Raw genomic sequence first — 13,001 nt, 5'->3', positions numbered from 1 at the left:
TCTATGGCTGATATGTAAAATTAAATTAAATTATAAAATTTTAAAAAATGTAAAAACAAATAAATAAATAAAATAAAATAAAAGACATAGCCCTGTCATCTGCCACACAGACACAGCCAGGATTCAGCTTCAACTGCTTTAACAGGTAAAACAGTTTTCCAGACATGCCACTCAATGTGTATTTTTATGTCACTATTTTTTTGTTTCTGATAAGATAATGCGAAGGATATTAGGTATCTTCATGCACATCCAACCATACTACATTAAAAGGAAAAATAACTTACACAGTGATGATTTTACAAGCACCCAGGTGACTATGTGAGAACTGTACAGATGTGGACTGTGTGGAAGGATTGCAGCTCTCTGATGCAAAGCCCATTTCAATAAACTAAGTACATAACACGATTTCCTAGTTACAACTTAGTATATCTTTGTTTGTTTGTTTGGTTGGTTGGTTGGTTTTTCAAGACAGGGTTTCTCTGTGTAGCTTTGCGCCTTTCCTGGAACTCACTTGGTAGCCCAGGCTGGCCTCGAACTCACAGAGATCCACCTGCCTCTGCCTCCCGAGTGCTGGGATTAAAGGCGTGCGCCACCACCGCCCGGCTAACTTAACATCTTAATAGTCCTCAATTTCCATAAGCACATGGTAGCTGGAGTCAAGTTTTAAAATAGTTGTCTGCTGCACACTACCACAAATATTAAGTAAGGTACGATGATAGCATTCACCCCTCAAAAAGGACTTTAGTTTCCCTCACATAAATTTACAACTTCCAGAGAATCCAGAAAAATACACAACTTTTAGAAAATGAAAAATAAGACCAAAAAGTCAGATAACCTTAAATTTAAATTTTTGTTTAAAAAAAAAAAAACGCATGCCTGATTCCTCAAAAGTAAATGCAAAGAACTTGTGTTCTTCAGTATTATTGTAAAACATAATCTTTAAGCCCACAGGAATTATGCTTAAGTGGTTTGTAATGTTGAGCTACATGAAGTCTCAAATTTTGCAGGAAATTTCAACTAACGTTGCAATAGGATTATACATGACCCTCTGCAGAGAAAAATGGCACAATCTACCTATGCCATAGAAATAGTTTGTTATCTTCTGGGTCCCTTTTCCTCTCCCATACCACACTGTGCTTCTATGACCTCTATAGATAAAGACAGTAATTTCCATTATTTACTGAACCCCTTCTGGGTGCCTTATACTTTCTATATATTTATACTACAAGTACTGAGAAGTAGGCCTTTCAACAAGGGAAGTCAGTCACTGAATACATAGGTAACTTGCCAAGGTCACAGACTGCTGTATGGGAGAGCAAGAAATATTCTGGTATAGGAGGAGCCCATGCTCTTAACCCTATGCTGTTTTCTCTTTGATGAAATGTCTTCACACCATGAAAACTGCCCACTTCTTACTACAAGCTTCAGATGCTTTGTGGGTTTATCTTCGCCTCTCCTCAGCAACTGCACACTCAGAGGGACATCAGCAGATGGCAAGAGCCAAGAAACATCCAAGGGAACCTATAGCTTCACAACTAAGAAAACGAAGCTGGATGTGGTGATTATTCTGTCCATGACCACCGAGCTGGCTCTGACAGCCAGCACTAAACAAGTCTCCCCAGAATGATTTTCCAACCACACTAAGTGCCCTTCCTACCATACACCTTACAGAGCAAGCTTTTGCTGAAACCATATTATATGCCAACTCTGAATAGCATTCATCTGAAGATAACATAGACTATTTCATTTCAATGAACACATGAGGAAATGCAAGTGCTGAGAAACAGATTCAAATGTGAAACTTTGGACTTTAATCTTATTATATATAAATGTCAATTATAATATATGACAAGTGAAACACTCAGAGCAAAGAAAGTGTGCCTTTCAGACTGGATAAAAAATGAGGGCTGGGATTTTGACAGAATGCATTCAAGGTACACATTACAAGATAAAGTGTACTATGCTTAGAAAGTAGGGGAAACACTTTCTATCAAATAAAGTTCAAGTAAAAACACACTGCTACATAGGGAAACATAAGACCTGAGTCCAAGGTTAAACTGAATCACGTGGTCGTGAACTATTTCTGAGCTTCAGTGTATTCATCCATGGAAATGTGGACGCTACTACTGACCTGATCACTTCCCAGAATTTTTACAGGGGCCAAATTACATAAAACTGAAAAGTCTTGTATTTATGTTTTCACTTCTAGGCAACCCTGTGGATCCTTCCCCTAAACTGCGGCTCATAAGAACCTCACCCTTCAGGAAGTAAATATTCCAATGACATCATTCATATACTTCCTAGGACAATGTAAACAGTTAACATTCACACCTTCATGTTGAAACATCAAACCTCTATTGAAATAAATAAATACGCGTGTGGTTTTTTAATTCCTCAAGCACTGGTAGAGCCAATGCTTATTATATTTAGAAACTAGGATGAAAGGCAGATTTTCTTCTGGAAGTTTTCTGTCAGAAATTCCATTCCATGTGGCCAAGCAACCAACTCAAGGACTGACTTTGCCATCATCCAGTAAAAGGCAATCACTTTGTTCTTGTTTTATTTGAACTACAGATGCTGCCAGCTACATGCCCCTATCTCCCAAAAGTTACCTGTTTTGGTGCAAGCGTGCATGCAAACGCCATTGGTAAACAAACATGAGCACACTGAAAAGCCGACCGAGTTTCCGATTTTAAAATCCTTGAGGGCCACAGCCGCCCGCTCCTCCCATTAAATTACACTCATTTCTTTCCAAGTTTGACAGGGTGGACTGTACAACCCTCACTCTCGGAACTGCATCCGGCCCCAGTGTCTCCAGTAGACCCTACGGTCGGAGCCACAGCTTCGACGCTGAGCTGAAGTTTCAATGCATAAAGCCCAAGGAGGGGGCAAGACCCGGGAAGGGGCGGGGGGAGGTCCTCGCGCCACCCTGGACAGGCCGGCGACCGTTTCATCTCCTAAGCCAACTTCCCGTTTTCTCCCTCTCACCTTATACACTTTCCCAAAGGCTCCGTCGCCCAGTTCTCCTATAATCTCCCAAAACTCTTCGGGGTTCAGGTCTCTCTTCACGTGCTCGTACTGCTTCTTCTTCTTCTCGCTCCCCAACTTGAAGATCTTACGGAAATTGAAGAAGGACATTTTGCCTGCCCACCAGAGTCCCTCGCACTTAAAGGGCTAGGAACAATAAAAGGCAAAGTTTGTGGCGCGTCGTCTCCCGCGCGAGCCCGGGGTCCGGGCCGCTCCCGCCTGGCGCTCCCCGGAGAAGGCGGGGCGGCGACCGAGCTCCGGCCGCGGAGGGGGGCGCGCGGCCGCTGCGAGCCGGGACGGGCCGAGCGGCGCCGTGGACACCTCGCTCGCGGGCCCGGGGGGCTGCACCTGCCCCGGCGCTCGTCGCCGCCCCGCAACCGGGCCGCACCGGGCCGAACGGCGCGGACGCCCGCGGCCCGCGGCGCCCTAGGCCCGTGTCACCGCGCGTCTCCCGGGGCGGCGGCCACTCCGGGCCCGGGAAGCGACCGGCGCCGGCGAGGCGCCCAGCGGCGAGGCTGAGCTGTCCCGCCGGGGCCCCGCGTCCGCTCCGAAGCCGTCCGCTGCCGCTGCGCCAGGCCCGCGCGTCCCCTCGGCTCTGGGGCGCCGCCGCTTCGCTCGCTGCTCCAACCCACACAAGCCTCGGCCCGCCGCGCGCGCGGACGCCGACGCCGACTCGCAGCGCGCCCGCGCTCTCCGGCCGCTCGCGCTCGCTCGCGCGCGCGTCCCGGGCACGCGCCCCGCTCGCCGCGCGCTCGCGAGGGCGTACCCTCTGGCCCCGCGCACGCGCGTTGGGTCCGCTGGGCTCGCTGCCGGGCGGCTCGCTGGCGCCTGCGGCGGGAGGTGTGGTGGATGCTTGAGCGCTTCCATCCGCCCGGAGTGCTTCGAGTTGACCTCCCGGAGCCGGAACCCGGTGGCTCTCCGGCGAGGCTAGCGAGGTCTCCACCGGCACGACCCTGTTGATTGCGCTGGCGGATGTTGCCTCATTCTGCATAGGGGGAAGTGGGAAAGCGGGAAAGCTGGCTACGTTTACTGGTGCCTGGAAGTGGGCTGGTACCAGAACCAGTACCCTGAATACAGTGAGAGGGGAGATCCGGGCAATTGGGCTTTCAGCGGCAGTTCAGTGACTTTGAATAGAGCATCAGATTCCGGATTGCTTACTGTTACTATTCCCGATAGTCCTTACTGTTGGTTGCGGACGGTTGTGGATTAGATCAAAAGAAACAATAGATGGGAACCCTTTGCTTGCACCAGCAAATGCTCAGTCTTGAACTCTTCTAAGTATGGAGGTAGTGCAAACATAGGTTGTAAAAACTGTTGAAAAGGTAGGTGTGGTGGAGCCCGGGGAGACTGATCGCAAGTTCGAGACCAGGCTGGGCTACATAAAGAAACTTCTGTCTCAAAAAGTAAAAAGGAAATTGTTTAAGCTCGCATCTGGGGTGGTGACACTCCCCTAATGGTAACCTCTGGGCCACCTCCACAGCCAGAAAACTGGTGCTCCGCCCTTGGTGACTCTTACCTGAGCTAATAAGTCCTGAGATTCCAGATCTGCTGGGGCTTTGTGGGTGTTGCCTGAAGTTTGTCAAATGATTTACCTTCCCCTCCTCCACCTGACAAAAGCCCTTTCAGGGCAGAGGTGGGGTCACCCGTCAAGGTGTCCAAGGGCAGGGCAACATTCCAGGGTAGGAATAGAAAACAGACCTGGTGAGCAGAACAGGGAATGAGTGAGTGGAGCTCAGGAAAACGTTTTAAAATTAAAATAATAGGCATGGCCAAAAGATGAAGCCTGTGAGTGTGAAGTAACTTGGGGAGGGGATAATAAAAGGCTCTAAATTGGGGCTGAAGGGATGGCTTCACAGTTAAACGCATTTATTCTTAAACACGTTTTGTGCCAACCCCAAAATGTAGCAAAATCCTTTTTCCAATAAAGGTTTTAAGATTGTTTTTTCAAGATCCTTCTAATTGTTTTAAGTTTTTTTATGTATAATTGACTTACAATGAACTGCAAACGTTTACAAAGGTACACTTTCGCGTATTTACAGATACTTACACCATGAAAATGACCGAGTCAATTTTAATTATTGTCATTTATGGAGAAATGAAGAAAGGTGTAAAGAATAAAATAAAAAGTACTATAATTCCACCAGCCAATAATAACCACTGATACGATTTTCTCATATTTCCAAACAGAATTTTTTTACATGTACTAATTTAATTTTTTGCATAAATTAGATTATACCTCATATAAAGATTTACATCTAGCGCTTGTAAGGTTCTAGTATAATCTGTAATTGTTCTCTGCCATAGTGAGATATTTGGATTAGTTAGTTTTTTTGTTTGTTTTGTTTTGTTTAAAATAAAACACTGATAAGTACCTTTATATTCAAATCCTTCCTCACATTCCTTTGTATTTGATGAGTTCCTCTGTGTAAACCACAGAATTAGATTTAGGTAAAAGGGTAGGTCTGTTTCTTTTTTGGTGGTGTCCATTTCAAAATAGGAGCGGCTTTACTGCCTGCCCAAAAGATTATATACATATATATTAAATTTTAAGAAATAAGCCTGTAATCTCAGCACACCTGATCAGGGCTGAGGCAGGAGGCTTACAATGACTTCCAGGTTTAAAAAAATATAAAATGAAATACAGAAATTATAATCTAGGAAGCTATTTATAGTTCTTACCTTTTGAATTCTCATTCAAATTCATTCCTGTTAAAAGCCAAAGCTGGGCTAGGGAGATGGTTCAGTGAGTAACGTACTGGTGTACATGCTTGAGGACCTGAGTTCAATCCCAAGGACCCGTGTAAAAGCCAGGCAGAGCACATTTATAACCCCAGTGGTGGGGGTAGAGGCAGGCCGATTCCTGGGCTCTCCAGCGAGCCGGCCTAAAGCTCAAATTCCAGGTTCAGTGAGATAGTCTATCCCAAAACACTAAAGTAGGGATAATAGAAGAAGACATGTGACATTGGTACACACACACACACACACACACACATACACAGCTAATACTATGATGATAGATACATTCCTGGCATAGACTATGATTATAGCTTCATGAACATATACCTGTCTCCAAACTCTTCATTAGCTATGAGCATATTTGTATGTGTCAATCATACTTCAATAACGTGTTTTCTTTAAAAGAAAAGAAAAATTAAATGAAAAAGAGCCAGTGTAGTAGAGCAGATGGCTATGTGGCTAGAGGGCAAGGTGAAGCAAAGCCCAAAAAGACAAATAAGTCTCATCTGTGGCTCGTGTTAAAAAAAAAGTGTCTGTTGTTCTATGTTTAAAAAGTAAAAAACACTTAGCAAAGGAAAAGCTCAGACGTCTTTAACAATTATAAATATCCTCATAGTTTTTTCCATGTATTATGGAAAAATAAGTGGATCTCTTCTGAAAATGTTTTAAAATTAAGGTAATAGGCATGGGCAAAAGATGCTAAGTCTATGAATATGAAGTAACTTGAGACAGGGATAATAAAAAGCTCTAAAATTTGGAGCTGGAGAGATGGCTCCACAGTTAAGAGCATTTGTTCTTGCAGAGGACCCAGGTTCAGTTCCTGGCTCCCACCTAGCAACTCACAATAACCCATAACTCCAGTTCCTAGAGATCCAACACCCTCTACTGACCTCCATAGGCATGAAGCATGCACTTGGTACATGCAGGCAAAACACTCATCACATAAAATAAACCTAATTTTTAAAAATTATAAAATGCCATTGTGAAGCCAAGGGCAGGACAATTAAGAATACAAAAGTGACCGGGCATGGTGGTGCACTCCTTTAATCCCAGCACTCAGGAGGCAAAGGCAGGTGGATCTCTGTGTGTTCAGGGCCTCCTATCTGGTCTACAAAGCAAGTTCCAGAACAGTTCGAAACACACACACATGCACACATACACACACACACACACACACACACACACACACACACGAATACTAGAGCAGTTGGGTTTACATTTACATTGTGGAACCCTGACACCACCCCAAAAAGCCACCTAAACCATGGTTGTACGCTGGTTAAGTTTACTTGTTGTAGAACATGATTTTAAGATGTGTTACTTTTGTTTATGTTGCGTTTGTTTAACTCTGTGAAGCTGTGTTACCTTGCCTGTCTAACACACCTGATGGTCTAATAAAGAGTTGAACAGCCAATAGCAAGGCAGGAGAATGGTGGAGCTGGCAGGCAGAGAGAATAAATAGAAGGAGAAATCTGGGAGAGGGGAGAAGAGGGAGCGAGAGGAGGAGGACATCAGGGGCCAACCCCCCAGCTACACAGCAAGCCACAGAGTAAGAAGGAAAGAAAGGTATACAGGAAAAGAAAAGGAAAAAGCCCAGAGGCAAAAGGTAGATTTTAAGAAAAGCTGGCTAGAAACAAGCCAAGCTAAGGCTGACATTTATAGTTAAGAATAAACCTCTGTGAGTGATTTATTTGGGAGCTGGGTGGCAGGCCCCTCCAAAAAAGAAAAAAATAACCAACAACATTTATACAACATCATTGGTCTATACAGAAGGGGGATTTTATGGTATGTAAATTATACTTCCCTAAAGATGTCTTAACTAGGAATGTTTTTTTAACTTTGGGTGTGTGTGTGTGTGTGTGTGTGTGTGTTCATGCCACATACATGTGGGTGCGCACAGAGGCCAGAACTCAGGTCCTCTGGAAGAACCACTAGTGCTCTTAACCACTGAGCCATCTCTCCAGCCCCTTTCCTGAATTTTTAGAACTTTAAAAAGAAATTTTAACCAGTGACAAGTAATCATTCAATACACAATTTAGGACCCTATTTACACAAAAGACATTTTCATCAAAGAAATAAGTGCAGTACTACCTTCACAATTTGCCTTGTAACCCCCTCTGTTAATAAAGGTATCATTAAAAATAGATATTTAAGCCGGGCGGTGGTGGTGCACGCCTTTAATCCCAGCACTCGGGAGGCAGAGGCAGGCGGATCTTTGTGAGTTCGAGGCCAGCCTGGGCTACCAAGTGAGTCCCAGGAAAGGTGCAAAGCTACACCGAGAAACCCTGTCTCGAAAAAACCAAAAAAAAAAAAAAAAAAAAAAAGATATTTAGGAGAGGAAAAAAATGTAGCAATAAAATGACTCCTAATGATATTCTATTACACTCATTGATCAATGCCTTGCTCAGCCATTATCAGAGAAGCTTCCTCCTGCAGCAGATGGGAACAATACAGACCCACAGCCAGACACTATGCAGAGAAAGAGACCTTGGAACACTCAGCCCTAAGTGTGATGTCTCCATCAAATCCCTCCCCTCAGAGCTTAGGGAACCCAGTGGAAGAGGAGTCAGAAAGAGTGTAAGAGCCAGAGAGGGCATGAAGGACACCAAGGAATCAAGGCCTTCTAGACATAACAAGGCTGGCACACATATGAACTCAAAGAGACTGAGGCTCGTGTACAGAGCCTCCAGGGTCTGCACCAGTTAGGGTCCTAGAGCTGAAAGGAGAAGTGGACACATGCCCCCATCCCTAACCCAGAAGCTCTCTCCAATTGACAACCACACACAAATGAAAAATAAGTTTCGTCCATGGGAGTCTCACTGGGGAAGCAAATGCTCTTGGGGTGGGCAGGCTGCACGCCCAGCAGCAGACACCAACGGAAAAGGAAGTCAGGGCTGTCTTTGGAGGCTCCCTGTCTCATAATGTCATGCCAGGGTTTGGGTTTTTGTTTTGGGTTGTTTTATATTATTATTTTCTATTTTTATTTTATTTATATTTTTTCCTTCTCTCTTCTTACCCTACAAGTCCTTTGTGTATATATTATGGTTTCCAGTTTAGTGTTTTTATGGAATTCCTGAGTGTGCAAATGAGTGGGTCTCTGTTTCTGGTGCCTTCTCTTGGGCTCTTTCCCCTCTTTCTTTTGTCCATTCTAGTGTGTTAGTTTCTGTTTTACCTTATTATATTTTATCTTATTGTTTTCCCATAGAAGCCTGTTTATTTTCCAAAGAGAGACAGAAAGGAGATGGATCCAGATGGGAGGGTAGAGGGGAGGAGCTGGAAGGAGTAGAGGGAGGAAAAATCGTAATCATAATATATTATGTGAGAAAAAAATTATTTTCAGTAAAAGGAAAAATAAAAAGAAATTTTAAAATAGACACAGCATGTAGTGAGTAGTCCCTGCTTAGCAGGCCCTAAGCAGTTTGTATCCATACATCATCTTTCACTGCTGGCGCTAGTCAGCCTCTCTAACCCTTTTCAGTGGCCGGCGAGAGTCCCACTGTCTACTTAGGGCATAATGTATTGAAGCATTTCTCGATTGTAGGCATTCAGGTGGCTTCCAGTGTGTTGTCATCGTGAACACTACCCCAATGAGCATGCAGACACAAGTATCTTTGTGTGTTTGTCTGATTGTGTTTACTTAAGATATAATCCGAGTAGATTTAGTAAGACAAAAACTGTATTAAAAATGTTTACCTATACTGTCAAATTAGCTTCAAAAAGTATGACTTATTCCTCTTCATACTTCTGTCAACAGTATGTGTGTGGCCAACTGCACTACCCCCTCAAGAGCACACCAAGGTCCCGGGCTCCTTCCTTTGCTCTTTGCCAGGCTGACAGCCCCAAAATAACCTCCTATTTGATTTACAATTCTCAGATCATGGGTGAAATTATGCCTTTGCAGATGCGTTTTGGCCACTTTTATTTCCTTTTTATAAATGAACTCTTATCAATAAAAGATACCAAATGATTTTGTTAGTATTCTATTAATTAGATTTTAAAGTTTGACATACTTTGGTGATGTGTTCATGGAGTTATAATAGTTTATACATTTCCACCTTGAAGTTATGTCATTGAGGCTGATTTAGACTTCTATTAATAAACTATTCTGTCTACATGTTTGTGTTATTTATAATCAAAGTCTGACTTTGCTAAATTTTTGGAAATTTAAAAGTAAATTTAACCAGCCATCATGTATGCATCTGATATACAATGTTTGGCTCCATTCTAGCCTCACTGAAGAGGATAGTAATTTACCTGGTAACTCTCTCTGAGAATAAGGATGTCATTAAAAATAGACACCTACCATACAGTGCTTACTGCACAGCTGGCACCTGCTAAGTGGTCTGTGGACGTCACCTCATTTTAACCTCACACCAAAGCTGATAGGTGCTGTGATAATCCCTGTGTGAAAGACAGGGAAACTGAACCGGAGAGCTCAGTGCCTTGCTTATGGCCTTGTGGATAATAATGGCAATCTGCATTTGAACGCAGGACTTGGCAAACCTAACTAATATTTAACAACTCCACGAAGACGCTCCCCTTGACCTCACTAAGCTTTCATCATAACTTTCTTTGATTATCATTACAACTTGCTTTCTCCTCCCTTTTCTTAACTTATAAAAACACGCTTCCACTCACTACCTCAACATTATCAGCACCCAAGCATGTAAGCCTGTGAGTGTGTGTATATATGTTACTTATGTTTTATATGCTTATATGCACATATGTATGAGTGTGTAAAAGTGTGTAATGTGTATTGATGTATGTGTACATGTATTGTATGAGCATATGTATATGTGTGAATACAGCTGTGTGGGGGTGTTTGCACAGGTGCCCTGTGTGTCTGTGAACATGTGAGAGGGTACACATATGTTTCTGTGTTCAGGCTGAAAGTTCTTTGAGATTAGCGACTGAGTCACCACCCTCATCCTGGTACTCCTAAACCCAGCCCAGTGTCTTCCTATTCCTTAAACTTTTGTTAAATGAATGTATTCAAGTGAAAAATGTATACATATGTAGTAAAAGAAAGGGCACGTTAGCTCCTTTCCGCTTCCACGATTCTAATTTAGACAGTAAGTTTCCTAATTGGTTCTTTAAATGCTACTGTGTACATTAGGCAGAAGTAGTGAATTCCTTTGGTATACTCAGTGGTATAAATACATTTTTCTATCTTTGGGTATTGTATTTTTAGAAAGGAATTTTGCAAGTATTTTAAGAAAGATACCTGCAGTTATGGCAATTATTCTCCTGAAATAGATGTGTGTGTCATTCAGAATACCCCGAATGGGAAATTTGGCTGTCTCCCCCATTTTAAAAGTGAAAGAGAAGTAAACAATCACCTGCCTTAAGCTTTCTTTTGTTTCAAAAAAGGATTCTAAAAATATCCTCAGTTCCGATTCATCTCTCTGCGTCATAGGGAATTGTTCCACACTCACCCACTTCTCATTCCTAGTTACTTGTGCTAAAATGAATCATGAACATTTGGCAGTGTAATGAAAAGGCTTACCACACTGAAACCTTGGGAAAATAGAAAATGAAAACAATAAGGACCCCATTGATTTATAAGTAACCTTCAAACCTAGGTCCACTGTCTTAGTGAGGGTTTCTATTGCTGCGACGAAACACCATGACCAAAGAGCAAGTGGTGGAGGAAAGGGTTTATTTGGCTTACACTTCAGCATTGCTGTTCATCACTGATGGAAGTCAGGATCCCGGAGGCAGGAGCTGATGCAGAGCCATGGAGGGGAGCTGCTGGCTGGCTTGCTTCCCCTGGCTTGCTCAGCCTGCTTTCTTATAGAACCCAGGACCAGCCCCCCAGGGATGGCACCACCCAACATGGGCTGGGCCTTCCCCCACTGATCACTGAATGAGAAAATGCTTTATATCTGGATCTCATGGAGGCAATTCCTCAGCTGAGGCTCCTTCCTCTGATGACTCTAGCTTGTGTCAAGTTGACAGACAAAACCACCCAGTACACCCACCCCATCCTGAACACCTTCCGAACTTAAATATGGATGTTCAATATTGAATTTTCTTTATTCTGACACTGACTATGTAGGAGTAACCCAGGAGCAGAAGCCACTGGCAACCGCCTCTATGGGGCTGATAAAAGTTGCTATGAAGCTGGGTATGTGACTTGGTGGTAGAGCACTTGCCTAGTATGGTGAGGTTCAGGTCCAAGAGCATCAACAAAAGGAGGAGAGAGAGAGAGAGAGAGAGGGAGGGAGTTCCTGTTAATTCTCTATTTAGATTTATTTATTTTATTTTAGGTGTGCAATTATTTTACCTGCAAGCATATGTGTGGTACCACATGTGTTGTGTGCCTGGCCTCTGCAGAGGTCAGGAGAGGGCATCTGATGCCCTGGAACAGGAGTTATGGATGGTTGTGAGCCACTATGGGGTTGCTGGGATCTGAACGTGGGTCTTCTACAAGAGCAGCCAGTGCTCTTAACTGCTCAGCCATCTCTCCAGCCCCTGTTGCTCTCATTTTTCTGTAGTAAACATTTTCTGTGTTCCATAAGATGTTCGTTAGAGGTGACAGTTCAACTAGCCTTTCAAAATGATTTGTCCTCAAAGGTAAAGAGGAGGGAGTGACCTGGGAAGAGTTAAGGGGGTGGTTTGAGATGAAAATAATCAAAATACATTGGACAAAACTCTCAAAGAATTCATTTTAAAACTTATTTTGGAGGCAGGGCCTTACTACATAGCCCTGGCTGTCCTGGAACTCACTCTGTAGACCAGGCTGGCCTCAAACTCACAGAGATCCTCCTGCCTCTGCCTCCCAAGTGCTGGGGTTGCACATCAAAACCAAACAAATGTAAGGGCATGCACCACCATGCCTGCCTAATAAGAGCAGTTTGGAAGGACTTGTCCTGTCCTAAAGCATCTGGTAGCCACTGGGCGGGGTTGTGCCCCTCCCTCAAGGCTTGCATATGTATCATCACACATGGCTTCAAGGAGCTGGAACAACCCAGAATGACAGGACAGGGTCACTGCTAAGGTCAGATCTTTGCAGCAGTCACCACATTAAATGACCACATGATCTCCAAGGGCTTTTGCGGACATACAATTCTATTTCCACCCTGCCCCGGTGTTTGATTGCTTTATGCGTTAGAAAGGTGCTCACGTTCGTTTTTCTGACATAATTATAGCTGGCCAGTGAATAAATGCAGTGTGAGTTTCAAAAAGGACAGCTGTCAAAACTTACAGAGAATCCCATCCCCCCTGAAAAGTATTTT

General features: G+C 43.7%; 1 protein-coding gene across 2 annotated transcripts in view; it reads right to left on the bottom strand.

The window, feature by feature from the left end:
• Positions 1-3,315, bottom strand: part of Slk (STE20 like kinase) — a 56,715-nt gene extending 53,400 nt beyond the window's left edge. The window contains exon 1 of one of the 2 annotated variants that reach the window (XM_006983309.4): positions 2,989-3,315. In XM_006983309.4, the coding sequence (XP_006983371.1) occupies positions 2,989-3,138 (150 nt within the window). In that variant the 5' untranslated portion in view covers positions 3,139-3,315. The remainder of the gene's footprint in view (positions 1-2,988) is intronic. The other variant, XM_016001833.3, reaches the window with a different exon arrangement.
• Between the last annotated feature and the right edge of the window lie 9,686 nt (positions 3,316-13,001).

The sequence above is a fragment of the Peromyscus maniculatus genome, chromosome 1 (assembly GCF_049852395.1).
Source record: "Peromyscus maniculatus bairdii isolate BWxNUB_F1_BW_parent chromosome 1, HU_Pman_BW_mat_3.1, whole genome shotgun sequence".
Lineage (NCBI taxonomy): Eukaryota > Metazoa > Chordata > Mammalia > Rodentia > Cricetidae > Peromyscus > Peromyscus maniculatus.
The sequence above is the reverse complement of the archived record's forward strand: the minus strand, read 5'-3'. Positions and strand labels throughout refer to the sequence as shown.